Here is a 26786-nt window from a genome sequence, read left to right on the forward strand (position 1 = left end):
TGACTCAATCTGATTTGAAAGGCATGCGGCTGGCGGCGGCGGCGGCGGAGCTGAAGAGGGGAGCGATGAGGATTGGGAGATTCATGCAGTCATACATACTTGGAGTGATCGAGTGATTGGTCATGCACGCACTCGGATCGGTCAGGTGCACGAGAGAGAGCAACAGGCAGAGGATCGCCGCCGCGCATCTCTCAGCACGCGGCAGGGTCTGCCTCTAGTAGGCGAGAAAATAAGGTGGCAGCCGTCGGCGGAAATGGCAGATTATTAGCCAAGATCGTATGGTCATGTACTAGAAGGGCTTCGTCTCACATCTTTCCAAAGGGCCAATCTCATCCATATCTACCACCCCCAGCTTCGAGCGGGTGCAGGGCAACGCATAGCCAAAGAAAACCCGCGCGCACATCTGTTCGGAAAAGACCGCGGACGAGAGTCAAACGATGACGTTGTACGTCGCTGGCCTGCGCGGCCTTCTCCCTACGTTTGTCCTCATCTACGGCTTCCAGGCAGCGTGCGCAGCAGTCGCCGTGCCGATGCAGACTGAAAAGGTGCGTGTCTGTGCTCCTCGTCGCTGTTACATGTCGGGAACACTAGACTGTGGACGCATGCTGACGCTTCGTCATTGCCAAACGCACTCAGTACTACGACCTGTGTGGCTCGCTCGGCTTCGTCTCCGCCACGGCGGTCTCGCTGCTGCTGCCGTCGCTGCGCACGCGCTTCCCCACACTCGCCTGGCTCGGCAGTGGTACTGCATCCGCCACGTCGGCCAGCTGGCCACCGACGCTGGCGACGTTCCATCCGCGCCAGCTGCTCGCCTCTGCACTTGCGACGGTCTGGGCCGTGCGGCTCGGCAGCTTCCTCTTCGCGCGCATCCACAAGCATGGCTCGGACCCGCGCTTCGACAAGATCAAGAAAAACCCGCCACATTTCCTTTTTGCGTGGATGATGCAGGCGACGTGGATCTCGCTCACGGCACTCCCCATCTACCTCGTTAACGCCATCCCGCCCGCCGCGCAGCCGCGCCTCGGCACAAGGTTGACCGACTACGTCGGCCTAGCTCTCTGGCTTGGCGGCATGGGCCTCGAGGTCTTCGCCGATTGCCAGAAGAGTGCGTGGAGGAAAGGGAAGGAGGGAAAAAAGCACGACGAGCCCTTTATCACTCGTGGGGTCTGGAGCTGGAGCAGGCACCCCAACTACTTTGGCGAGGTCTCCCTATGGACCGGCCAGTACATCCTTTCACTCTCCTCTCTTTCTGCAGCGACCCCCATGTTTTACCCTTGGTGGATCACTGTTGCCGCCGCCGCTTCGCCCTTATTCGAGTACATGCTCATCCGATACCTCAGTGGTGTGCCCATGCTCGAAAAGTCCGGCGACGAGAAGTACGGCAAGGAGTGAGTCGTGCCTCTTTCCTCACATATTGCCCTGCTTGGTGATAGTAGAAAGTCCATTTACCCATTTATTCCTTTTTTTCGTGTGCGCCCGCAGCCCCACGTGGCAGGAGTACAAAAAGAACGTCCCCGTCTTCGTGCCGTTCTTTGGGCCCAAGTGAAGCATACCCCAGTATGTCTGCATAGCCAAGTTCTCATCATGCAATGCAAGTTTCTGCCTGTCATGCCTAAAAATCATTTTGAACGCTTGGGGGTTTCTCCAGCGATTAGCAGACGTCATACAATGTAACGACCGTCTTGAGCGGATGTCCCGGCACGAGGCTCTCCCAAGCGCTACTAAACAGCTTGCACTGGCAGGCCGCAGGGACTTTGACGCCCATGCTTTTACCTCGGGACAAAATGTCTTGGATGGTGTCGTCGCTGGATGACTTGATCGAGCCTGCGCCTCTCGGCTCGATGTTGGCGGTGATGCGGTTCAGTCCGTTGTCGAGGTCGAAGCGTGCGTCGGCCTGGGAGAATGCAGTGACTTAGAGCATAAATGAGCCGTCTCTACTCGCCTTGATGAACATATTATGTTTCTTGCCCGCAATTGCGGTTGCATTTGCATTTGCAGTTGCAGTCGCAAGCGCAGCCACAGCGATGCCTGTCGGGCTGTCCGACAGAATGACCATGTACGGCGCCACGTCGTCGGCGATCTGCAACAGCACCGTCTTCAGGCTGATTTATTAAACGAGCTGAGCGGCGTCACGCCCATGGTGTTGCCAACGCCGTACATGGACGCCTCGTAGCTGCTGGGAGTGTACGTGATCAGTGCACCTTCATCCCGTCTTGGAGCTCGCGCGAGACAACCGTGCTGCCTTCTGCGCACCGTCGGTTTTTATTTTTGCAGTTGATATTTTGGTAGTTGTTCGGGTGGTAGTTCTCCCAGTCTTGCACGTCTGCATCGTACGAGGTGAGCGTCTTCCAGCCATTAGCGGGGAGCAAAGCGAGAGACGCATCACAGAGCGGTCAGCCAGCAACTTGCGTGCGCAAAGCCGTGCCACCATCATATTGACTCATTCCTTGTGCGGAGGCTCGTGGATCTCCCCGTTACCACTGTAGGTCGACATGTTAGCCGGTACGGCCGGTACATTGGCCAGATTGGCATTCTTCATTTTATCCACAATCTCCATCAGAGCGTTCGCAGTCGGATTGTGCCACCAACCCGCCTTGAGCTCGCCGCCGAGGAGTTGGGCTCTTCAATTTATTCCTTGAGTCTATGCTCGTCCCACTTCCAATTCTGGTAGGCGTTTCGCGAAAGGTAGAGGTAGATCTTGATATTGTCGTTGTCCAAGTAGACATTCGGATCGATGGACGGGATGTAGATGCCCCTCGGCGCGAACTTGCCAACCTTGCGACTTTTCCGCGGCCTGAGCTGCAAGTCGTCCATAATGAGGTTAATCTCGTGGTGGTCTGAGTGAGTGAGGAGTGTGATACGTCAGCAATGTCACGCTGAGCCTATGGTTAGCGTTAGGGCAGTACGTAATGTGATCAAAGTGGTAGTACTCTATCGGATGACGCTCAAGCTCCGCCAATGGTCCTTCTGGTGACCATGACCTGCGGAGTGGCATGTTCAAAGCTTTCAGCAAGCACAACTCAAGGCCCTACTAAGCCTGAATCATGAAGAAGATGAGCGCATCTTGCAACATCGATCTTGGACGGTTCCTCGAATACAGCGAACCTGAATCAGTTGGCCGTTTGATCAAACGTGAGGCGGTCAGCAAAGAACGTAAAGGGCCAACCCGTCTTGTTGTAATAGCACATTTCGGGTGCTCACTGCCAATCTCGCACTCAGCACAGACCTGCCGTCTTTTCGCGCTCGATATCGCTTCTCCATGTCAGCTTGAGGAGCAGGCTCGACGGTCAGACATGCGGATAGAAATCCGAGAGGAGGCGGAAGAGAGGATAAACCTGGTAGAGATGGCCCTTGAACATCCGCTATACGTTCCACCTCTCTTGTGTGCATGTATGTTCGAGTGCGCAAGCTGCTCCCGCTAGCATCGGCGGTGCCGAAGAAACCGAGGAAGAGCAACATTTTATTCGATCATGGTGGACTGGCGCCTGTTTGACTCGGCACTCAGCGCAGCTCTCGGCGCTTGCCATGCCATGTCCTCTGCCAATACATAACTGGACTCTATGTGCAACGTCCCTTTCTGCTCTCCTGGCGAAACGTTGGAAAAGGAGAGGAGTGAAGCCAGGTGTTGTTGGTTGTGCTTGCCAGTTGCAACGCAATACGGGGCAAGGACTTGAAGGTATCTTCACTCTCCAGGCACCGATTGACGGATATTGTCACACCCTTTCTCCTGCGTATTGCGTGAGATAGTGCTTGACCAGCGCTGCGTCGTTCACCAAGCGACGACCCGTCTCATCCTCATCGAAAGCCACCCCGCGTCATCCCTAACATTGATCCAGGGATCTTCCGCGCTGCTGGCCCTTTGTAGTCGTGCACCTCCTGCGCGGTCGTGCCTGGCAGCCTGACGATCTAAGCTAGCTCATCGGCAGTCTACTCTCGCTTTTCCACTATAGGCAGATAGTTAGGTCCAAGTACTTGGTCCTCAACTCCTTTCGTTTGCCTGTTCAGCATCTCTCCCCAATAAAACTCTTCTTTCTGGTGTCACACAAAAACGATGCATTTTTACTTTGTTGGTCCAACTCAACCTCGCGCTCATATCAGGGACGTACATTGTCCATGTGCAATTATAGCTAACATTTCGCACACTGGCAGTGTTTCTCTTCAGAAATCAGGAAGGGGACGGTGACCTCAACGACAACGCTGCTGCTGGAGACATCACAGAGTTGTGCTGTCGCTGTGTGTCTGTGCCGCCTCTCATCGGCGTTACAAACGGCGACGCCACCTGTCGGCGGTGCGTGGGTGACACGCCTGTCGGAAATGAGCTCTGTGGCGGCTGCAAACCCAGAGGCGCATCAAGCTGTTGAATTGCTTGCCCATGGCCGCACCGCGTTGTCGATTCCGGCGAGGCCACCACCATCCAGTTTGCGCCAATAGCAGGGAAGCAATCCAAACTTGCAGCCTCTTGCGGCGGTGGCCGAAGACCAAAGCCATTCACTGGAGATGTAAACGCACGTCGATGGGGGTGGGTGTAAGGGGAAGGATGGGCCAAAAGTGGCTGTTGTTGTCGAGCCTCCCGTCTGTCAAGCAGGTTGATGGCAACCTGCAGCTCGGCTTGGTAGGTTGACATCTGCGCCTTCAGTTGATGTCTTTCACTCCCAGCATTGTCCAAGGGTTCCTGTTTTGGCAGCTCCTCAACCCGTAGCAGTTGCTGCCGTCGCTTGCACCGCTCTCGCTGATGCGACTGCAATGTATCCCTGCTGATGGGAGCCCCGCCCGTGCGAAAACGTCGGCGAGCACTGCGAGGCGGCTTCGAAGGGTTCAAACCAATGTCGGTCGAAGCTGAAAGCTGCGCCGGCTGTAGGAGCGCAGCGACGCGTGCATATCCCTGCTCATCATCAGCTGCACCTCCCCCGAATCGCGTGTCAGTGCTGAGCACTGCGTCTGCGCTGTCCTTAGGCTTGGTCGGCGCTTCTACTGTGGCTTTGCGCTCCAGAACCAAGTCACCGTAGCCTGACTGGCCAGGCGTGATGCACTCTGAGGGGAAGGACGGTCCGAAGATGGGTACGAGCAGGTGTCGTATCGGGAATGTGCATCGACGCGCCAGAGCTTTTGCGATATCTATTGGCAATTACGACAAGTCCAGTCACACACTGTCAGATACTTGCTATGCGGAATAAAATCTCTTCATCTGGAAATCGGTTTTGGCACCCACTGTAAGGCACCCAACTTCCCTGGATCTTCAATGTGCCACCACGGATCTTGCGGACGACTGCGTCGAGCTCTGGATAGATTTCGACGAGGCGCACAATCTCGTCTGGACAGGCAACAGGTCAAGGCGCGAGAGCTGTCAGCACACGCAACCAAGTGAGAGACCAAGAAATAGAAATTACTTTTGGTATTGCTGACGGCGCGCCAGATGCCGGTGAAGTGCACGTAGCTATTCTCTGCATCGATCATGAACAGCTTGTCTTCTGCAACGTACTCATATACGGGAAGATATCCGCGTGGATCCATGCTCGTATTGTAACGCTTGTACTCGAAGGGATAACCCGAGGTTTCGAGCAGCTTGGGAGGGCCGATGGCACTGTGTTTGAAGTCTTGTACCAGCTGATGCATCGTCGGGCCTCTGCTGGTGCTGCTGCGACTGTTGGTAACAACCCCAGTCCTCGGATTCGCTCGGATTGCAATCTCGCTCTCCTGTACAGAGGCCGCCGGGAGTGATGAAGATGCTGAAGTTTGCCTAACCCGCCATTCTTGTTGATCTTGCGTTGGCTCTCTCCTCTGCGGACGCCCAGGCCTGCGTGTTGCCGACATCGATCGGTCTTGGGTGATTTCGTCCGCTTTAACTGGCGCGTCGACCAGTGCCGCTGCACCGCCCGAGGTGTCGAGCTTGAGGCCGCCTGGACCACAACCCACGTCTTTGCGGTTCAGCGTATAGTCCGTGCGGATGCGAAGCGCCCGACGGGAGCCTTCATTGTACTTGCTACAATCTGTCGAGCGTTGCTGCTGCAATGATACGAGCTCCGGCCGATGCAGCTCTTTTGCAACCCAATGGTCCGTCTTGAAGCTTGTCATAGCGGTTGCTGCCAGTTCTCCCTTGTGCCACCTATGCTGTTGCATGCTGAAGAGCCACTCCAAGTTGCATGTCGAGAGCATCTCCAAACGAAATGCTTATATATCGTCTCAGGAAGGAAAGTTCCAGATGAGACGCTGCTGGCTTTCTCAGTGCAGTACACACACAACAGTGTGGCAGAGAATATCGAATCCGGATCTGGGCAGACGCTGTCACTCAGCAAAGCACTGCTGTCCCCCTTCCTTTTGCGAGCGCTGTCCCCGCGATGCAGATGCTGGACAGCTGGCCTGAGCGCTGTGGCTCATCGATCAGTTGAAGAATTATGGGGCGACAGAGAGCATGGGGCAGAGACGAGAGCGCTCGGGCCTGCATCAGAAGATCAAATGTTGCATTCCGCCTTGCTCGCTCAGCTGCGTGATGACCAAGCTTTCTTTATCAGTATAGGGAGAAACAAAGCAGCGGTCTGCGGGGCATCGCCGTCTCGTCCAGCAAAGAACACCATCTGTCCTCATCTGGCGGCTGCAGATTCTGCTTTGTCGTATCGGTGCTCGAGGAACAGAGCAGCTCATCATCTGCATGATGCCCTAATCGATGCGCAAAGCGTCTGCGAAACATGAAAGTGCCGGATCCCTTGTTTATGATTTGAAAGGGATGAACTATTCCTCGTACCTTTCGCCTTTCGGCCGGCGGCAAGATGCTTTCTTTGGCGGGTGCATCGATCCTGGAGGCGTCAATCAAGCGAGGATATTGTAAGTGGGCAGGGCGCTTGCGTAGAGAAAGGGCCACTAAGGCGATGATGGAAAGATTACTCGTCAACGTCACCTTTGAGGGGACGGAGCGATATTGTCTAAGGCGGTGTGTTGCCAGCCGGAGCGGCAGGTCAAACACGAAAGTGTTAGTAATTTGAATGTCGGAGCCAGTAGTTCTTTAATAGCACCGCGTTTTGTCAATTTTCCAGGTGGTTAGGGGAGAGCATCTTTCAGTGACGCTGCGTGGTGGCCGGAAGTGCCCACTAAACAAGAAATTGAACGTGGCAGTGGGATCATGATTATAGCAAGCGGTGGCAGCATCTCGTGTCATCCTTGCATGTTGTGCGACGCTTGGTGCATGGTTTTGATCAGTGCACACATCGAATCAGAGTCCACTGAGGTCCCGAGAGGCACTACAAACACATCCGATTGCTGCATTGCTGTTGTGTGCGTGAGAATGAATGACTGAATGAACGTCGCCCTTAGGAAGAGCAGGGGAGCGTCATCTCAATATCGTGGACGTTTCGCCGGTGGTGCATCAAAGCCACCACGTCCGCCATAGCCGACTCAATAGTGGAGCGCAAAGGTTAGATATGTCAGCATCAAAATCTCAGGGGAGCGAGCATTTCGGCAAACATCACCCACCTCCACCACCTCCAAAGCCACCCATTGGCGGGAATCTGAGCGTGGAGTAGATGATTCAATGGTCAGTTGCCCGATTGCAGTCCGAAATGGGAAGAGTCCAAGTAACTCACGCCCCACCAGGCGGCCCATACCCTCCACCTTGTGGGGGGCCTCCATAGCCCCCTCCTCCACCTCCACCAGGCGGGCCGTTGAAGCCTGCGCTGAAACCTCCTCTGCCGCCTCCATATCCGCCGCCGCTACCTCCCGGTGGGCCAGCATAACCTCCTCGCCCTGGTCCACCTGGCCCGCCGAACCCTCCGCGCGGAGCGAAACCGCCTCCTCTTCCTCCCATCCCGCCTCGGAAGCCGCCTCCACCTCTGAAGCCGCCTCGGAAACCACCACGGAAGCCTCCTGCACGTACGGTAGAAGATGTGTATGTAGTCCCATCAGTCAGTGCAAGGACGCCAGAAACTGTCTCGTGTCATTATGATCGACGCACCTCCCATGAAAGGCTCCGGCTCGACAGGTTTTTTTGGTTTGCGCGCACTTCCGCCTAGTCCGCCTCCTAGTCGCATGGGTTTCCACCCTGTGACAGTCCTTCCCCGCTCAACATCGACGAGTATCCGTCTCCCTCGAAGCTTCATCCCTTCTGCCGATTTGTACGCGGCTGCGAGGGCCAACGCAAGGGCAAAAGGAGGAGATAACGGGGGAAAGGACGAGGTGAGGGGGTTCAGCATATGAGTCCCTGCGAGTCATCTAGAACAGCTGTTATGTCACACACCTCGCATGTCCTTCTCTCGCTCATACACAATGAAAGCGTATCCTCTGCTCTTGCCCTCTTGGTCTGTCACGAGCCTTACGACTTCAATTGGCCCATACCGATCAAATTCTTTCCGCAAGTCGTCTTCGGCGACCTCATAAGACTGGAACCCAAAAAGTGCATGGTCAGCAGCAATCAGATATGTATGAGATGCAAAGTGCGATAGCTGGACGCACAAGTCGACCGATGAAAAGGGTCTTGAAAGGATCACCAGTCGTGTGCGCATCTTCTTTGGGATTATCTGAAAGGCGTAGGGGGAGCCAGGTGCATCGCGCAGGTTAGGCAAATGTGCCTACCAGAAGCAAATCAATGAACGCCTTTGTGAAACGAAAGACTCACAAGTGTCAAGCCCACGCTTCTTTTCCTCCTCCACCTGCTTCTTCTTCTCTTCCCGCCTGATCTCTCGCTTGGTCTGCTCCGTAAGGGAGAACTTCATATCTGCATCCGCGTCTGTCGCCTCTCCGCGGTCCGCAGCTTCCTGCTTGACTCTCTCGAGGACTTCTGATACCCCCGTGAGCTTGCGTGCCTTTTTGGGGTTTGCATTCTCAGGCTTTGCCATGGGATTCTTGTCATAGTGCAATGGCGTCACATAGTCCACCGGCGGTCGTGGCGTGAAGAGCCGCTGTAGATTCGGCGGCAGCATGTGCGTCATCTTGGCTGAATGAGGCGAGCTGCGCTCTCAACAAGCGCTGCTGGCTGGTTTTGTTCGGTTTGGCCACGATGGCGTTGCAGATCACAGCTGTTCAAATGAGAAGTGAGAAGACATGTCTGCATGAGCAGCTGGCTGTCAGGGTGATTTTCTGGCTTATTCGAGGTCGTATTCTCTCTCTTCTGCTCTCTCTTCTTCGGCGGTTTGGCCCCCACCCGCCAAAGGCACGCCTTGCGAAACGGCTCGCGCGGCCACGCCTCTCATACTTGTCACCTGCCGCGTGTACATTTAGCAGCTAAGGTCTTCACTCTCACACTTGTATCCATTGAAATGGAAAGCTCACAGTACACACCAGCAATGTAAGCGACTCTGCACCCATCTACAATCCGAGTCTTGCGAGTATCACGCTTTAGCCTGAATCCCCAAAGCGCATGCTTTAAGGCCTGGTCTCCGTCCAGTAATTGAATCGGGAGAAGTGATTCAACGTTCAACAATGTCCGCGTCGGGACCAGGAAAACACAAGTCAAAGGCATACAATTCGAGCGTAGCCATTCAGAGCGACGCAGCCAAGTACAGATCCAAGTACAAGGAGCTCAAGAAGAAGTGCAAGGAGATTGAAGTAGTGCGTGCTAAGCGGCGCCTGCGTCGTATGCTTCGTCATATTATGTTGACTTCTCGCTACGTCTTGTCGTAGGAAAATGACAGAATGCATGCCAAGACATTGAGGTTGAAGCGCAACATTCAACGCATGCGGCTGGAGCGAGCGTGAGTCTCTCAAAAGGCACGTTGCACCCGTAGAGCCCGCTCATGACGGTACTATGTGATGCAGACTGCTGTACGAAAAGATGGAGGCCGAGATCGCAGCGATAGAGCGGCTAGGCGTCAATCCGGATCAAGCACGAGAACAAGGCGGGTCTTCGTGGGTCTTATCGCAAGCATCATTACCGCCAGGCAGGCAGCGATCAGATCATCTTTCGCCAGACGAAGACGCGTTATTGGATGGCCCAGACACACTCAACGGCCGAGGGCACTGATTCGATCGAAGGCCTGTGATCGCCCAGCAAGTGGTAGTCATGAAGAGCATCTCGGCTTGCAGTACAGCGATTGCGTATTATATGGTACAGTTGACGAATAAGGCTACATGGATCATCGTAGAGGGCAGAAGAGCGGGAGTCACGAACTTGTCTTCAGTCGCTTCGGTTGAGGCGCTGCCGCTGATCTGGACGGCCCAGAAGCCCTGGCGTCCGTGAATGGAAGAGTCTTTCGTTCCTTGGCCGCATTCTTCTTTCTCCGTTTCTCCATCGCCTTGCGAAGCTTCCTCTTCGCCGAGCTAGAGCTCTCTGCGCTCTCCTTCGGCCCGCCCGAGAGCTGCTCGAACTTTTGCTTGAGCAGCAGCTCCTTCTTTTCAGATTTCTTCAGGTAGAAAGGCTGCAAACCCGCTTTGACACGCTCCTTGTTCTTCTGTTTCTGCTCTTTGTCAACCATTTCCTCGCGTGTGCGGCGCTCGCGCTCGGCCGCCTTGCTTTCGGCTCGGCGTAGAGCCATCTCTACCCGCTCGCGCTCTTGGCGGATCTGCAGCGCATACTCCGACCTGGCTTTGGGGCCGGCTTGCGTCCGTTCTTTTGCTTTGAGAGAAGACAGCGTAGAGCGCAAGGTCGTGATTTCTTGTGACATCAAGTCGTTCACAAAGCCATATGACTTGTTGAACAGGTCTTTGTTGAGAGGCCCGGAGGTCAGAGAGGAGAATCGCGGATCTCGTCGTTGCTGCATGGTGGAATCAAGCCAATAATTAGCGTCCAATGCTGCGGGTAGTGAGAATGTCTGCTTGACTTACCACCTTTGCTGTCTCAACGACCTCCCTTCGTCGCCCTACTGGCTTGCGCGAACTGACTTCCGTAGGGCTGCAGATAAGCATTAGTCAGGGTCGCAATTACTTCATCAGGCAGGCCCCGAGAATTGCACCCACGCATGCTTATCACTTCGTTGCCCTAATTCATGTGCTTTTCTTTTCCGTTGAATTGCTTGCTCCCGTAGATCAGAGCGGCGAGAGATTTCAACCTCCTGATCAACCCCTTCGCGAAGACTACCTATCTTGCCACTCGTCTGGCTGGCGCGGGACAGCTTGCCTCTCGCCTTGAGCAACGATTCGAAAGGAAGAGCTGCAATACCTACAAAGGTGACAAAGTTCTCAGTAGAAATTTGCACGCAAGACGCATGCAAGCACTAACTTTTCTTTAACTCAGCCTCTTGCTTTTCTTCCTGAGACTCGAATGAAGATTCGCCATTGTCGCTTGAGCCGTCATCTTCGCCACTCGAGGGAAGGACGTCCTCGTCTGACCCAATGTACTGGCCAAAAGCGCCGGAGCGCCCGTCTTCCTCCTCGTCCGACATTCTCTCTTCAATGCTTTTCACACAGAAAAGTCTTTCAACGCGACAAGGGCTCTTAAACAAACCACGAAGATGTGTCCTATGGCGAAAACCAAAGTCTGGACGTGGGTAGTCGGAGTCAATACCAATCCCGACAACCACTAGATCAGGAAAGTCTGTTCACGAGACTCTGATCAAGAGCCACGCACCAATTTTTTTTTGATGTCACGTGCTCTGAGTTTCACGTGCTACGCGCCTCAATCAAGCGCGTTGACACTCAACTCAATGCAAGCACCATTACCAAACACATCTGCTTGCTGTCGTGTGGAGATGAGAGACGATCAGTCGAGCATCTATCTTTTGGACACTTCCCTCCACCTCATGCAAAATCATCAAGCGTACTCTCTTCGTTGGCGCCAACCGCATGGTTGTACTTGCAGGAGAGAAGCACTGGTGCCTTCACATCTGTACAGCTAACACGAAGAACGCCGCAAGATGAGCTATGAGTCCAGCCCGAGGCGCTCGCCGCGCAGAGCCCGACACTCTATGGCAGCAATGACGTCCAGCGCTTCAAAAGAGAATACACCAGCTACATCAGCTGGTAGCGTGGCGGGTCGCTTCAGCGATGTTCATAGCAGATTTGATACGAAGGCAAAGTCGAAGATGAGGATGTCACTGCCTGCAGCGTCCGCAGTGAGCGTCAGCGTCGGCACCTCTCGACGTCAGCTTGCACCGCGCAAGTCAGCCCTCAAAGCGACGCAGCAGGTCTTTCAGAGCCCCACAGGGCTGGTCGCTAGTCCAATCAACAGGCCGACTCGCGGGCAAACGATGATGATCTACGGGACGAGTCAAATGCCAAATATTGATGACATCTTCGCCGGATTCAGTCAGGAAGTCGGGGAATCCGAAGTCAAGACTGCGCCAATACAACCAGTATCTCGGGATCGAGAACCTAGCGAATCGCAGAAGCAAGCAGGTCGTCCACCACAGGCGTCTGAGAGAAAAATGGAAGAGGAAAGCGAAAATGAGCCAAGGCCGAGGAAGCGGAGAGTGACTTTCAGCAGGAGACAAGAAAAGACGTGAGTGCCTGTTCTGACTTATTCGACTGCTGCGCCGAGACGACTGACCACCTATTGCAGGGACTTCATTTCTGACGAGCCAACGATGAGCATTCGGCCTGCTAGCGAGTACGAACCCGCCGCGTCTGACACCAGTAACACTCAAAGCAGCGCTGCCCAGGCCCAAGATCAAGAGAGTGAAGACGAGGACGATGACAGCGACAGCGACAGCGATTCCGATGTTGAGGAGTACAGGAAAGCCAAGCGGAGGGCCGCCTCAGCGGAAAGCTCTGATATGGACATCATCACAACAGCGAACCTCACTACGTACACGGGCTATGCTTTCACTGACACGTCTCTGGGCGACGTGGATGATGACACAAGGACCATGGAATTCACTACTCCTTTCGCTGCTGGAAACCATCGCGATTCGATTGCAGGCGAAGCAATGGATATGGACCTTACAGCTCCATTCGGAGCAAGATCCGGCCGTCAATCCACGGGGAGCGAAACAGTCGACATGGACCTTGACGAAAGCAGCGCGAGTTTGCATGATGACTCGGTGGAAGGAGCTGGAGGAGACCGGACTCAGACGATGCAGTTCACTGGCGTCTTCCACAGCATAGGTTGTGACAGCGAGGGAAGCTACCGCACCGAGTCGTCCACTACGGAAGTCCAAGAAGATGCGGAGCGAGAGGAAGGCGAAGCAAGCATGGAGTTCACCCAGCCCTTCACTAGCGGCAAGGTGGACGAGGGAGGACTGTCTCGCATTTCGGAGGAGGATAGTGCAATGCTAGAAGAAATATCACGACAGTCTGTCACGATGGATTTCACAAGGCCATTCAATTCGGTCGCTCAAAAACTGCAGCATACCGAAAAGGTCCGTCGGGATACGCAGAAGCATTTCGAGGAACGAGTCGGTGACACCACGCCCGTCAGAGCACCGCGGACTTCTTCCAGCGGCTCACAAACATCGACGCCCAATCGTATCCGCGACAAGATTCCATTCGGACACGCCTCACCAAACTACAAGCACTCACCAGCGCGACGGGTGATGCCCAGTGAAGCAGAAGAGCCGAAGCCTTCCCCTAAGCGCAGCCCACGCAAAGAGATTGTCGTACCAGCGCAAAGTCGTCAGTCCCTTTCAGCCATTCCTCCGCATGTATTCACGCAGCAACCACGCCACAGTGGAGACAGCTCGCTCGAGTCCGCCAGCAGCAACTTCTCAGCACGAGTGCTGCCAGACATGCAACTCACTTTGCAGAGCTTCTTGGATGCCATGGGGTTGAAGTTTCAGGATCAGTTGTCCGCGGTTCGACCCCGTGTCGCTCGCCCGAACGACCTCGACCACGGCCGGCTTGGGCCTAATGTTGTCAGGTGGAGCAAAGTGGCAGCTGGCGGCTCGGTCTTGCTGGAAAATCTCAGCAGGTCCTGCAAAGAGCTCGAGGGACACATTGAGACAAGCCGCGAGGCCTTGGCAGAGGTTGCGAACCAATTCGACGCGCAACCGCCCGCCTATGCACGTGATGTCATGTCCTACCCGCCTGAGATGGAAAAAGAGAGGAAGCTGATAGAAGTGAGTGGTTACGTTGCGAAGTGCTTCCTTCGCAGATTCTCATCCTGCCCATCCGCCGATTCCACAGGCTCAATTCAAGCTTCAAAAGCAGTGCGCTCGCGCCCATTCCGTTGGACAATACTACGGCTGGCGTCTTGATAATGAATACGACGAAGACACAGTAAAGCGCCTGCAAGCAAACAGACGACGCCTCGACGAAGATGCGGCAAAGTTGGCTGCCAAGTCATTGAGGCTTCGCGAAGAATTGCTGCCGGAGCTGAGAGCGCGTCATGCGCAGCTCAAGGCTGAGCTGCAGGCAGAGAAGCTGCACCAGGCAGCTGTCGCGGCCAGCGATCAGGAAGAGCTCGGCGGCATCCATGCGGCTATCGAAGACCAAATGTGAGCACATGTGTTGGAGTACTAGTGGCTTATGGACTTTCACTGATGAGCATATTCATCCCACAGGAACATGCTTGAAAGCTTCCGTTCTGAAAACAGAGAAGCATTGGAAACACTGGAACGAGTGCAAGCACGGGTGAATGAACAGCTCGAGCGCAAGCACGCTGCCGAGGATGGAATTGCAGCGGCGCGTTCTGCATGCGAGCAAATCAAGGGCTTTACACGGGGCGAAGCTGCTCGCCTTCTGAGTGAGTGCAACAGAAAAGAAGCAAAACTGTTAAGCGACTGCTGATCGACGTTCCGTGCTTGAATAGGCGAGATCCGGAGCATCGAGCAGGCGCACCTGTGGACCCTCATCTCCGCCACGGAGACACATATCGCGCTCCTGCACAACAGTGTTATCGACGTCAATCTCAACATCAGCGTTGAAGCGCTTGTTCAGTCTGTGTCAATCACATCCCGGGCGTCGTCAGACAGGAACGGTCTATACGCATTCGTCACTGATGCCTTGCAACATTCTTTCAAATGCAGCGGTGTCTTGAAGCCCATGGAAGCCGTGCGGCGCATCTCCAATGCTTTCACGGCTCAGCGACACTTGCAGGCTGAAGTTGATGCAATGTTATCCTGTTTCCCGACCGAAGTGGCCAAGCTCAGCGATGAGGGGGTGCAAGTCAAAGCCAGTGTGCTACTGACCAAGAGGAAGGCGAAGCTTAGGGTGCTGGCGCCTTGCAAGCGCGATGCGCTGATCGCCGGCAGCGCCATCCTTTTTCTGCCCGAGGAGATCCAGGTTGAGCTGGTCTACGGCTCCGTTGAGTGAGTACAGAGTCGGCTTGCCGAATGTAAAGATGCTCCTGACCGACTTTTACGCTTGGTATTCTCGTCTCGCGTATTTAGCGCTCCAGCTGTGCAGGCGCAAATTGCAGACATGCTGGGCGCTGCTCCTAGCCTGCGAAGCCTTGCTCAAGCTTGTGTCAAGTCCATTGCCACGTTTGATGCCTAAAGTTGTACATGTAATTTGCGACCCATACCCAGTTTCTGCATTTACACTCAGCTTAGTTCCTGGTTGCCTCGGCGTCCCATTGCTTATTCTGGGCTTGTGCTTCGCTCATCCAAAGGATGGGTTGCGATACGCTCTGCTTCTCGTAGCTCATGGCCTCAATCGACACCGGAGGGTGCCCATGTTCCAGCTCCAAGCGAGTTGGTCGCAAAGTCCTCACGTCATTTGAGACACGGCTTGTCAGGCGATGCATACGAGCATTTATGCCATGCATACATGCGTGCTCATAATGTGAAGAGGATGTGTGTGATGAGCAGTGTGAAAGCCCCGACCTTCGGGTCCGAGGCTTCGTAATCCGGGCGGGATTACGAGCACATCGAAGACAAGCGCGAGCCTCTCCAATACAGCTAGAGGCCAACTTTACCTATCCATCATTCGAGCGAGGACACCTTCATTGGGCCCTGCCCACGATGGAAGGTGTGTCGTTACAAAGGTCACAACATCAAGAAGTGCTCGTTTGGTTACAAGCGATGTGCTCTTAGAGTCACAATTTCGAATACAGCGGCGCCACCCTTTCAATAGCGCGGCCAACCGCAGGGAGCAGACGTCACAGCCAACAGCCATCTGCTTCTTCAAGGGACCCAAGCGCTCCTTGTCAAGCCTGGATGTCAGCTCAACATGCCCAAATCTCTGCCATGCCAAGGGTTAAACATCTGCGCATCATAGCATCAGGCCATCTCAGCCATAAAGTCATCTTCGTGACGCTGGCTGGACTTGCCCCTCCCACGGGATGCCTTCCTTGCAAGGAAGGGGAGGGATATGAGGAGCAGAAGCTTCGCGCGGCAAGCCACCGCTCACTGGGCTGTACACCACTCTATGAAGCGTGTTCGCTGGTCTCTGGCCGCACCTGTGACGCCCGATGCAGAACGGGAAAAGGGGGAGTCTCTACTCGTGTGCACTGCAGCATTCTTCGGCGGAATCCCTCGCCCTTGGCTCGCTCAGCGCCGCTGTCAGAGCAGTCTGTTGCTGCTCGACACCCAGCGCCCGAGACCCGTGTCTGCTCTCAGCCCCTCCTCCCTTTCAACCAATTTCTCCCCGCGCGGGTCCCGGGATGAGGAATTCGGAGGGGAGGGGGGGCGGGGGGCGTGACTGCTGTACAAGATTACACCACGACACGTCGCGGTTTCGCCCTTATTACTTAACCCTCATAGCCACCACCAACCTGCATCAGCAGCATCCATCCCCGTCACAGACATAGACAGGCCCGTTCTACAGCCTAGAAGACGCGGAGAAGCGCACAAAAATCGCTGAGAGCCAAAGGCAGCGTGTAACATCGACTAATCGTGCGTGCCGAGGCCAAAAGAGAGGCGTGGCCTTTCTGAACACGTCGCGTCAACAGGACCACTCTCTTGCATCCATTTTAGTGAAGCATCTCAGACCGCCAGTAGAGCACATCCATCGACCCCAACTGGCGCTGCAAAGAGTCGAGAAGGGTCCTCGAAGCCAACAGTCATTCTTTCGTGCCAATTTCTTCCATTCGTGGTACGTGCTGGGACGCGAGATTTCGACGCCAAAGATCGCATCCACCGATCTGGTTGCCGGCGGCTTACGGCATCCATCCACTTGCACAATTCCATCATCATCATCTACAGTGCTCATAGAGACACCCGTGGCTCCTCTCCAGCACCGCAAGTACCTTGCAAACGATCTTCACCGCCGTTTATGTCACCCGCCAACGCATTGGCTCCTGCCCTTGATGACCACGGGCAGCCCTCCCACATCTGGTGGACTTGCCGTCAAACCGCCACCACACGCAGCAAAGGGAACTGAAGAGACGGACAGAAGTAGTTCTTGGGGGTCAGTAGCGGAGGAAAGAAGGATGCAGCACAGCGTGGATGCCATGAATCGGGTGGGTGCTGAGGGCAGAGGGACCGGACCTCTATCGCGGAGCGACAGTTCCTCCGCAATCAGGGACATCTCGCCTAGACCGCCCACGGACCGCACCTCCTCCCCATCCATACTCACAATCATGCAAGACGGCTTCGGACAGCCGTCTTTTCCTGGCTCTCGAACTGGATCCGGCCCACAGCGCTATGCATCACCTTATCCTGACAGGGCTCGCTCTCCATCACCCAGCAAACGCTCGTCGACAGGAGCACAGCAGCAGCCCCAGCATCCAATGCCACAACAGTACCAGCAACAGCAATCGCAGCAGCAGTCTATGTTTGGACGACCTGGCGATCCAGGTCCATCGCCTTGGGGGCCGCAGACGCAACTACCAGCACCACGGAGACCGGTGAATGCATCAAATCCAGGGCAGTCGGTTGCGCAAGGCCAAGGTCCTTTCGGCGCCGAGCCTTTTCTCGGTTACAACGATCTGTTTCTTGCAGGCATCAATCCTGGGCCAAGGCCTCAAGCGGAGGATTCTGAAGGCGATGGAAGACCTACAAGGGCTGAAGACTTGGCGGAGACACTAGGGCGCTTGGACATGCAGGGGTCACTCAGAGACGTTGATGTACCTGGCTCTGCTGCTCAGGGCCCAGAGGGCTTTCCGTTCCCGCCTCCAGGCATGGCTATGGTTTCAGGGATGCCCAACGTCCCTGGGCTACCAGCTTCTGGGAGCCTCAGCCCTCGCAGCCTACTGCATTACCATCACCAGCAGCTGCAGGCGCAGCACGCTCTCGCCCTTCAAGCAGCTCAGCAGGCAGGTGGGGCGCATCACTCGATGGCAGGAGGTGCGTCAATGCAGGAGGAGATCACCACGGTGTTCATCGTTGGATTCCCGGACGACATGACGGAGCGCGAGTTCGCGAACATGTTTCTGTTCGCCAAAGGGTTCGAGGCATCCACGCTCAAAATCCCAGCTGGTGGTATGACAGGCACCGGCCAGAGTGGGCAGCGGGAAAGCTCTGTTTCAGGGCCACCAGGGCCGTACAACTCGGTGCAGTTGCAAGGAATGGCGCCTGCTGGATCCAACAGTGGACCCAGCTGGGATGAGCAAGCACTCTCCTTGGCTCTGGTCCGCGCAGGCGCAGGTCATGATGCCTTTGCGAATCTCGGCGCGGGCGCAGGTCTCCCCGGCTTTAATTCAAACAGCCAGGGGCAACCGGGTGGCAAGATCAAGCAAATCATCGGCTTTGCCAAGTTCCGTACGCGCCAAGACGCGCTTGAGGCTAGGGATGCGCTCAATGGTCGCAAGATTGATGCGGAGCGCGGATGCGTGCTGAAGACGGAGATGGCGAAGAAGAATCTGCACACGAGACAGAGGCCGGCACTTACGCTTGGGATAAAACCAGGCCCGCACGGTGTCGACGGGGGTTACGGCGCGCTGTCGCCTTATGCAGGCAGCGCTATGGGCGACAGGGACCCAGCACATGCTTTTGGCTATGGCTCTCGCCCCCCGCCACAGCCCTCTCAGCCTGGCCAAGGAGGATTCGTCGGTCAGCCACAAGGCTTCGACCGACAAGGCGCTTTGCCACAGCAGGAGACATCCATGCGGCATACAGAGCTTCTCCGAGCCTCTGGGACTGGCGCGAGCAACCCGTCCCAGTCACAAGCACCGGTCAACTTTGCTCAACCTCAGGAACGCTGGGCGCCGATGGGGCCGCTCGACTTTTATAACGACGAGGCTGATCGAGCGGCGCAGCCCTCCGCGCGATCGGATTGGGGGTCCGTCGGCTCGCCGCCGGCACGCCATCCTCAGCCGCGAGCGCCGGGCCTTGCACCTGTCAATTCGATGCTGCCAGGAGCGCCCTACGCTGCTGCTACAGGCGCTCGGATGCGACAGGGAGAGGATTTTGGAGTGGGGGAGCTGAGACAAGAAACACACCCAGACAACAACATCAACAATAGTACCAGGCCCAATCAGGACTTGAGTAATCTTCTTAATGATCAAGCTCAAGCTTCTCGCCCTGGTCCGCCTGGGCTCGGCTCCCCCAACGTCGCAGATCCGTCTTCGGCTGACCAGCGGCCGCAAGCGAAGAACGAAGCTTCGGCGCCGCGTTCACATCGATCTGGGAGCACCCCAAGTCCACCCAGCTCAGAATTACCTAGTCCGACTCATCGGGGCTTTGTCGGCGACCAGCATCCTCCCGGTACTACCCTCTTCGTCGGCAATCTTCCCGCTAACCTCTCATCTGCTAGCTCTGCTCAGCTCGAGGAGAAGCTGCGAAGCCTCTTCAGCAGTCGTCAAGGTTTCCGCCAGATGTCTTACAAGCTCAAGGGGCACGGACCGATGTGCTTTGTCGAGTTCGAGAGCATCTGTCATGCGCGAAATGCGCTGACGGAGGTCAATGGTGACTCCCTCGGTGGGTTGCTGAAGGGTCAAGGGATCCGACTGAGCTACTCAAAGAATCCGCTCTTCCGGCATAGCAATGCCAACTCTTCTCCGCCCGATCAAGGCACCGGCTTGAATGGATTCCACTCGCCTCAAGGGCCACGAGGGGCCATGTGCGAGGACGTACTCGACATGGACAAGCTGAATAACCTTGAAGAGACGTGAGTTGAGCCTGTGAATGGTGTGGAGCATGGCCATTTTCTCACACTATCGTTCTTGATCGATCTTCCACGCAGCGCATTTGGGCATGGATACGCTGGCGGCTTCACACATGGAGCGCTGCATGGAAAGTTCGAAGGCCGGGCGTTGGGCCGCGAGAAGGGTTTCGACATTTGGGGCGAAGTAGGCTACTACGAAGGGATGGCGGCGATGTGGCAGCGGTTGTTACAGGACGGGACATCAGAGCAGGACCGATCGCGCAAGCAGAACAAACAGATGCAACAGATTGGCTCCTTGCTCGAACTCATCGTTGCGTTTCCGACACGCAACGACGCAGCCGGTGGAGGGAGTCAGGATCAGTCGCCAGACCTTGGTCAGCTGTTGGAGCGAATCCGAGCACGATTCAAGCTCACTGCTTCCACCTTGGGTTTCCATCCGAGCGATGGCCCATTTGCCGCAGGAGCAGACCTGGGGCCAGGAACGTCGCAGCCGCAGCTCGCTGAGATTGGCGGACGCCTGGTAGATACATCTAGACTGCGATATTGAAGAGCAAAGCATTACGCCCCTTCCCGTGCTCCAGCCTGCCCCCAAGCCAGAAAGCAAGACCGCAAGCAACACAAGTATCGCATTCATGTCCACACTTCGCATTCACCCTCCGGCGGAGGCCGCAATAGGAGCAGCAAAGCCTGACGCTGCATTCGGCGTGCAGTCGCTGTTGAACCTCCGGCCCATGCATGCAACAACGATCATCAGCCCGTTCCTCTTGCTTCATTTGGATCCGCACACAATCACCACGTCGTACAGCTTCCACAATCTTCTGAACAACAAGCATCGCAGCAGGACAAGGCTGTCCGCCTTGGAAAGCCATACTTCCTTGTTGTACTAGTATTCGCAAGATCGATCGCTTCAAGCCTCCCACCTTTCGAATCTCAAGCGCACACAATTGCAACAAATGTCTTCTCCTCGCTCTCTCGCTCACTGTCACAAAACAACACAATACGCCCTTCAGACTACATTCGCCTATCATACGTTCATCAATATACGTTCACAAACGCACGCACATAAGAAATGACATTATCAACAATGACAGCTACAACAATTCCTCCTTTCGGTTTTTCTCGATCCATTTCGTACATTCCGAGGGGAGGGCCACCCGCTCTCTGTTTTCGTCAGATTTGTCTGTTATTTTGCGCTGTAATCATACATTGTAGGACAATGGTTCATTTGCATGCTTTCACCGCCTATTTCACAATCGTATTGGAAGAGGGTTCATTGCCGGTAGTTGTGGCCCTATGACGCTCTCTCTCCTCGCTTATGCGTGATGTGCGGTGGGCGGTGGGGACTGACATGCATAGTGCAGCGAACCGGAACGATAAACAGATAAACACCGAACACGAGGCTAAAAGCGGTCACAAGTATCATCGCATCCACGTTTGTTGCCTCCAAAAGCCATTCACAGACAACAGCAGACCCTGGGCACACCTCTTCTTCGCTTCAAGAAGGCTCCGCAGCCTTATTGCTCACTTGATTGCTAAGAGAGACGTGGGCCTTCGAGATCGCGTGCAGCAGGTCCAATCCTCTTCGTCGGCACGTTGATGCCTCCTGGATTTGGAGCATCTCCGTAGCTTCCGGGCGTCGCTGGAAGATGAGCGCCACGGATGGAGGCAAGGAAGGATCGGTGAATGAGCAGCAGCTGCTCGGTTCGTGCTCATTAAGGGCTGACCCTAGCGATGCACAATGCCCAACTGAATCTGCAGGTTACATTCCTTCGCGCAATCGCCAGGCGTCGACCATTCTGCCACCTGCGGCCTTCTTTGCTCCCAAAAGGCCTTCTCAGCAGCCACGGTCGCCTGGGCTACCGCCCACTCCCTTGTCGGCAAACAGCTTCGCTACGGCTGGAAGCTCTTCGTACCGCGGCCCGCTTAACCCAGGTGATCTGAGCTCCTACCAGAAATCTCCCCTTCAGGCGCAACAAACGCAGCGGCCACAGTCGCCTTGGTCTCCTGGGCAAGCGAGGGTGTCAACAATAGCCTTGGGTTCGAATAGCATCTATGACGTGGCGCCAGAGGCGGCTCAAGATGATGGAACAGTGGAGCAGTCGCCTGTGACCCCATCAAATGGGCACCTGAGGGGTCGGCAAGGAGGTGTGGCCTTCAAGACTTCCCGCGAACCGCTCTTAGACATGGAAGACCCAGATGCTTTGACGGAAGTGGGTACTCCAAGCGCCTTTGAAGCTCCTATGGACGCGCAAACAGAAGCGGATGGAATGGCAGCCTTGCAGCTTGCTGGGATCGACGGCAGACTGAGTTGCAACCTCCAAACAGGCTCAGGCGATGGAGAAGACGGCGATGGTGACGATGACGACCTCGAGCATCAGCCGCTTGGGAACAGGCAAAATCAGGACCCGCTGATGGATGTCATCGAGCACGCACAGGGATCCCGAATGCGATCCGCCGATCAAAGCTTCGAGCCGAGGACGGGCAAGGCGGAGCGCATGCTAGGAGGAATCAGGATCTCTTCAAGCCCGAGCTTCTCTGATGCGCAACAAAATCCTTCCAAACGGCGGAGTGTCAATATGACACGTGCAAGCGTCTCAAATATAGAGAAAGGCTTGAATGGTGGCTCTGCTGTGGATGGAGGCAGTGGAAACATCTCGGGCGCGCGGGGAAGCAAGAAGGAGCGAAATTTCAAGTTCCACAAAGGCGGTAACCGTTTCTTTTTTGGCGGGATCATCATGACCTCGCACGCCAATCCCATGCCATTCCTCGCGAGCTTCGCATTAACACTCGCGCTGCCAGGCTTGTGGTTAGGTTTCGACGCGTCCTACACGGTGCACAATATCAGCATCGCACCTGTCATCATCCTCTGCTACACGACTGCTGTAGCCGTCACCAACATGCTGTAAGTGCATCTCTTTTCGCTTGCTCAATATTTTCTCTGGTGTTGATTACAACTATCCACGCATTGCAACAGCGTGACCGCCTGGCGTGATCCAGGTGTTTTGCCCCGCGACTTAGACCCAGATCCTCCGTGTACACTTGGCGAAACCCTCGGGGCAATGGATCCAGAAGACCCACTGGCCATTCCGTTACCCCGCACCATTCAAGTGCGCGGTGCTAGAGATCTGAAAGTCAAGTGGTGCGAAACTTGCGGAACGTACAGAGCGCCGCGAAGTAGTCATTGCCGAATGTGCGACAATTGCGTTGAAAACATCGGTAAGTGTGTGCACTTTGGTAGCATGATGCACTACTGAACAGCGCCTACCTGTCATCCTTTCTTCAGATCACCACTGCACTTTCCTTAACACCTGCATCGGCCGCCGAAACTACAGCTCGTTCTTCTCTTTTCTGATCTTCACGCTCCTTTCACTCTGCATCATGATTGCCTTCTCTATCCTGCATCTATATTTTCTCACCCGTCCCACCACACAGCGGCTTCCGAAAGCAGGCGCGTATGGCGGGGGGCTCGATTTTCGACAAGCGCTCGGTCGCTCGCCCGTCAGCGCCGTCGTTGTCATCCTCTCCTTGGCCGCCATGTGTCCGATCGGCATGCTATTTGGCTACCACGCCTGGCTCGTCGTGCACAATCGCACGACCGTCGAGCAGATCCGCTTCAACGCCGCACGCGAGTACGGCGAGCAGCCGGTGGATACGGGCGGCGAAGAAGAGAAGCGCTGCCTCTTCTTGCCAGGCAAGGCGGGCCAATTGAGCAGGTCGGATCCAAACCCGTTTTCATATGGCGGGTTTGTCAGGAACGCCATTGCTGTGCTTGGCAGGCCGATAAGCGACAGTTGGATCGCAAGGTATGAACACAGGGTAGTGGATGAACGACTGGACAACCCTGCCTGGTCGATGCAACGACATGTTTCGGCTGCCAATGGCGATAGCCCCCATGTCGCTGGCGATGGCACTGGTTTCCAAACGAACGACTTCAGCAAGAGGCCGCTGAATGGAAATTTCGGCTCGGAGGCGATAGAGATGCAGGAGCGCTCTTGAGAAGCCCGAGGAGGCCTCCTGCTTACATCACGGGGATCGCATTCCACACATTCAATTGTATACTACAACAAATCTTATCATCGCAATGACAATGCCCTTATCGTCGATTAAGATAGAATCTTGGGACATGGGACTAAAACCGTGCCAAGCTTTTTCGTTGCCAACGCTTAAGCGAGCTGTTCGCCTTGAAATAGAGCGACGCGCGGCTTAGCGCCGCTGAGCGACGAGATGTAGCCTCTGTTCATGGTTGTAGAGTTCATTGGGAAGGTGACTGCAGAGCGGCGGAAGGGCAGACCAAATTTGGTATATATCACGTCAGCTGTCCCTCAGGCCATGCAAGCCACCAGAAGGGTATGCTCACCGTTCCCAGTGTGGTCGAGCACGATGGCTCCGCCTACACCTGCATTGCGACCGAGCTCTTTGATCGCTGCTTGGCCCGCTGTAGCTGCATCTTCGGCCAGGAAGCGCATGCGGTGAGCGACGAGCGACGCCAATGATACTAAATTCGTCGAATTCGTGTTGAGTGGAAGTGAAAGTGAAGTTTCTTGATGTCAACGCACCACAGCAGCGACGGGGAATTCGAAAGACTCGTCACGAACCTCTGAGAAAGTAGTCACCATCCCCCGTTCCAGACAACGCAAGACCTCTCTCATCGGTACTTTTCCACTTCTCAACGCCAGCCGAGTCGCGGCAGCCGTCCTTGCGAGGCGATAGACAGGCACAGGCTGATAAGCAGTTCCAGAAGCAGGACAGCAGAGAGGAACAGGGGGAGGCCCAGCAGGTCGTGCCATCCATCGGAACTGCGTCGACTTCGTATTGCTTCTCAGCCGCCTTCTCCTTGCTGTCACCGCCGTCGACGACAAATCTCTCAGCCCAGAAGCCCGCGCCGACTGATGGTGTATCGCCCACGCGTCCTGTATTCTTGTTGGTCTTGCCACCGGTGGACGTCGCGACAGCGAGTCTCCCCTGCGCGTCGATGGCGCATGCACCAACAGTCCCTTGCGGCAGGGCGGAGGAATCAAAGTGAGCCGAGAACTGCTCGAAGACCTCGGCATCTGGGTGGCGAGGGGAGTCGGTGCTGGTTTCAGAGCGTTCGTTTCCGTGCAAGGAGGGTGGGGAGGAAGAGGGTGAAGTTGAGGCTGAAGCTGCCGTCAAACTTGGTGTGCGGTCGTAGTAAGAGGAAGGCGGTGTGCTTTCTGTCTGCGGAGTCGTTTGTAGGGCTGCATACCGCGATGCCGATGGCGCCGATGGCCACGAGCTGGATGCATCAGGCGCAGCTGCTCTGTCGACTGACCCGACACTGCGTATGGCGCTGCTGTACGAAGGCGGCGGCGCGACGTGCGCTGCGGAAGGGCAGGCTGGAGTTGGTGCTTTGAGTGCGCTGACGAGGAGGTTGTCGGTGTATCCCTGAAGGCCATTCGGGTCTCTGATACCATGCTTTCTCACTTTACCCTCTCTCTCATCATCATTTTCATCATCACTATCACCTTCGTCAACGTCATCGTCATCGTCATCTGGCAAGCCGAGTCCACGCCGATGCTCCAGCCACCTCTTTCGGGTCCAGTAGTAGTCATTTTCCACTTTGGTGCAGCCGTACTTCCATCCGATCTTCTCGGCTTCCATCCCGGAGAGCAGAACGTGCGGCGCATCTTCCGGAGAGAGGTAAAGAGTGCGCGCGAGCAGGATCGGGTTCTTGGTCGCGCGGACGAGGGTCGCTGCTGCACAGCGCCGCGTCGCGGGGAGCTGTTGCGTATTGAAGTTGGAGTACGAGGCCGTTGTTTGCGGAGGGTTCAACATCAGAGGCTTCTCGGAGAGCAATTTGGGAAGAGATATCGATCTTTCGGACGGTGGACAGCCGCGGTGGAACCATTCGTTGTCGTGCATGACAATCGGAAGGCCGCAAGCGGAGAGGCCCTTTTCGATTTCTCCGCTCCGAGACACGGAAGTGGAAGGAAACGAGACCATGACACTCGCCTCGCACTCGACCTTGCCGTCCTTGGTGAAGACCGCGCCTTTTCCAGCGTTGAACAGCGGACTGTCCTCAAGCACCTTGACAGCGGCGCAGACGGCGTCCAGTGCGTTTCCGGCGCCGCGAAACGCTCCACCGCGCGATGGTGAAGACGGAGCATCTTCATCTTCATGATGCGTTTCGGGTCCATACAATTCCGAGGCGCTGGAAGCGGCAGATGGGAGACCCTGTTCGAGCACACGGTAGCCGGCTTCGAGGGCGGCGCGCAGACGCGCGCGGTATGCAGCCTGCAGCACCGGTGGGATGTCTGGCGTGATAGTCCCACCCGCACCACCGTGAATAGCCAGTGTGATGGGAGGTCTATGCAGGCTGTCACCAGCTCTTTTCGATGAACGTGCAGAGGCTGTCATACTAGGGCTGGGATGAGGGCGAGGTTGCTGATTATGAATTATGGTCGGGCGGCCGTCGGGCTCGCCCACTTGTACATCGACGAGCATGTTGGCGCGTGTTGCGTGCAGCTTTGAGCTTACGGTATCCTGAGTGGGAGCGGCGCAATGGATCTTTAGTTTACGCTTGAAGGGAGCGAGCATCTGCCGTGGGAGGAGCCAGCCAGCGTCTATCAAGTCGATGTCGGCAGTCAGGGAGCGGCGGGGTTAAAGGCGACCAGGTCAAAATCTATCTGTGCGCACCAGATGAATATTTCCTGCAGCGCAACGCACTACCAGCAGCCCAGGGTCAGGAAACCCGCTGCCCATGCATGCGAGAACCGGGTACGGAAACGATGATGATTATTTCTACGGCCCAGCGCCCAGCACATGAAGCGTATGTGGCCCTAGTTGTACCTCTCGAGATTGGCCTATGGTGGCGATAAGCTGCTACTGACCCGTTGTCATCGACTAAGCTTGCGTCACAAAACAGGCTTCGGTTCATGAAACGCAGGCAGCGGGGAGCGGACACATGCGAACCCAAACTAGAATAGGGTTGCCGTTATCGTTACCATTACCCCGCAGTGGTCGAGCCATCTTTCATTTGATGCCGT

The 26786-nt window shown here is 55.7% G+C and overlaps 10 protein-coding genes across 10 annotated transcripts; 5 read left to right on the plus strand and 5 right to left on the minus strand.

Moving 5' to 3' along the window:
* Window positions 1-107: 107 nt before the first annotated feature.
* On the plus strand, window positions 108-1632 carry K437DRAFT_253593 (DUF1295-domain-containing protein). Its single transcript, XM_013390336.1, has 3 exons — window positions 108-545; window positions 637-1388; window positions 1483-1632. Exons 1-3 carry the CDS (start codon window positions 438-440, stop codon window positions 1544-1546), a joined length of 924 nt encoding a protein of 307 aa, XP_013245790.1. The 5' UTR covers window positions 108-437; the 3' UTR covers window positions 1547-1632.
* A 556-nt stretch (window positions 1633-2188) lies between these two features.
* K437DRAFT_286145 (glycoside hydrolase family 43 protein) lies at window positions 2189-2814 on the minus strand (the record flags this gene model as incomplete). The annotated part of the gene is made up of 2 exons (XM_013390337.1): window positions 2189-2621; window positions 2657-2814. The coding sequence occupies 2 exons, from the start codon at window positions 2812-2814 to the stop codon at window positions 2441-2443; spliced, it is 339 nt and encodes a 112-aa protein (XP_013245791.1). The 3' UTR covers window positions 2189-2440.
* A 2073-nt stretch (window positions 2815-4887) lies between these two features.
* Window positions 4888-6429, minus strand: K437DRAFT_133270 (uncharacterized protein). Its single transcript, XM_013390338.1, has 2 exons — window positions 5388-6429; window positions 4888-5311 (listed from the first exon to the last, which is right to left on the minus strand). The coding sequence occupies exons 1-2, from the start codon at window positions 6151-6153 to the stop codon at window positions 5151-5153; spliced, it is 927 nt and encodes a 308-aa protein (XP_013245792.1). The 5' UTR covers window positions 6154-6429; the 3' UTR covers window positions 4888-5150.
* Window positions 6430-7889: 1460 nt separating this feature from the next.
* Window positions 7890-8915, minus strand: K437DRAFT_219697 (RNA-binding domain-containing protein; the record flags this gene model as incomplete). Its single annotated transcript, XM_013390339.1, has 4 exons — window positions 7890-8110; window positions 8225-8366; window positions 8440-8504; window positions 8618-8915. 4 exons carry the CDS (start codon window positions 8913-8915, stop codon window positions 7890-7892), a joined length of 726 nt encoding a protein of 241 aa, XP_013245793.1.
* A 319-nt stretch (window positions 8916-9234) lies between these two features.
* K437DRAFT_253599 (uncharacterized protein) lies at window positions 9235-10177 on the plus strand. The gene is made up of 3 exons (XM_013390340.1): window positions 9235-9534; window positions 9607-9677; window positions 9742-10177. The coding sequence occupies exons 1-3, from the start codon at window positions 9406-9408 to the stop codon at window positions 9944-9946; spliced, it is 405 nt and encodes a 134-aa protein (XP_013245794.1). The 5' UTR covers window positions 9235-9405; the 3' UTR covers window positions 9947-10177.
* On the minus strand, window positions 9999-11392 carry K437DRAFT_272010 (DUF947-domain-containing protein). Its single transcript, XM_013390341.1, has 4 exons — window positions 11141-11392; window positions 10879-11080; window positions 10747-10813; window positions 9999-10676 (listed from the first exon to the last, which is right to left on the minus strand). The coding sequence occupies exons 1-4, from the start codon at window positions 11301-11303 to the stop codon at window positions 10086-10088; spliced, it is 1023 nt and encodes a 340-aa protein (XP_013245795.1). The 5' UTR covers window positions 11304-11392; the 3' UTR covers window positions 9999-10085.
* Window positions 11393-11642: 250 nt separating this feature from the next.
* K437DRAFT_272011 (uncharacterized protein) lies at window positions 11643-15303 on the plus strand. The gene is made up of 6 exons (XM_013390342.1): window positions 11643-12358; window positions 12419-13913; window positions 13981-14291; window positions 14358-14539; window positions 14606-15104; window positions 15186-15303. Exons 1-6 carry the CDS (start codon window positions 11775-11777, stop codon window positions 15289-15291), a joined length of 3177 nt encoding a protein of 1058 aa, XP_013245796.1. The 5' UTR covers window positions 11643-11774; the 3' UTR covers window positions 15292-15303.
* A 2014-nt stretch (window positions 15304-17317) lies between these two features.
* K437DRAFT_266161 (DUF1715-domain-containing protein) lies at window positions 17318-20669 on the plus strand (the record flags this gene model as incomplete). Its single annotated transcript, XM_013390343.1, has 3 exons — window positions 17318-19785; window positions 19861-20302; window positions 20364-20669. 3 exons carry the CDS (start codon window positions 17318-17320, stop codon window positions 20667-20669), a joined length of 3216 nt encoding a protein of 1071 aa, XP_013245797.1.
* Window positions 20670-21214: 545 nt separating this feature from the next.
* On the plus strand, window positions 21215-23883 carry K437DRAFT_242733 (uncharacterized protein). Its single transcript, XM_013390344.1, has 3 exons — window positions 21215-22684; window positions 22757-22998; window positions 23066-23883. The coding sequence occupies exons 1-3, from the start codon at window positions 21429-21431 to the stop codon at window positions 23776-23778; spliced, it is 2211 nt and encodes a 736-aa protein (XP_013245798.1). The 5' UTR covers window positions 21215-21428; the 3' UTR covers window positions 23779-23883.
* K437DRAFT_253604 (N-terminal nucleophile aminohydrolase) lies at window positions 23809-26618 on the minus strand. The gene is made up of 3 exons (XM_013390345.1): window positions 24378-26618; window positions 24140-24277; window positions 23809-24049 (listed from the first exon to the last, which is right to left on the minus strand). The coding sequence occupies exons 1-3, from the start codon at window positions 26155-26157 to the stop codon at window positions 23946-23948; spliced, it is 2022 nt and encodes a 673-aa protein (XP_013245799.1). The 5' UTR covers window positions 26158-26618; the 3' UTR covers window positions 23809-23945.
* Between the last annotated feature and the right edge of the window lie 168 nt (window positions 26619-26786).

This window comes from Tilletiaria anomala (assembly GCF_000711695.1).
Source record: "Tilletiaria anomala UBC 951 chromosome Unknown K437scaffold_5, whole genome shotgun sequence".
Taxonomy (NCBI): domain Eukaryota; kingdom Fungi; phylum Basidiomycota; class Exobasidiomycetes; order Georgefischeriales; family Tilletiariaceae; genus Tilletiaria; species Tilletiaria anomala.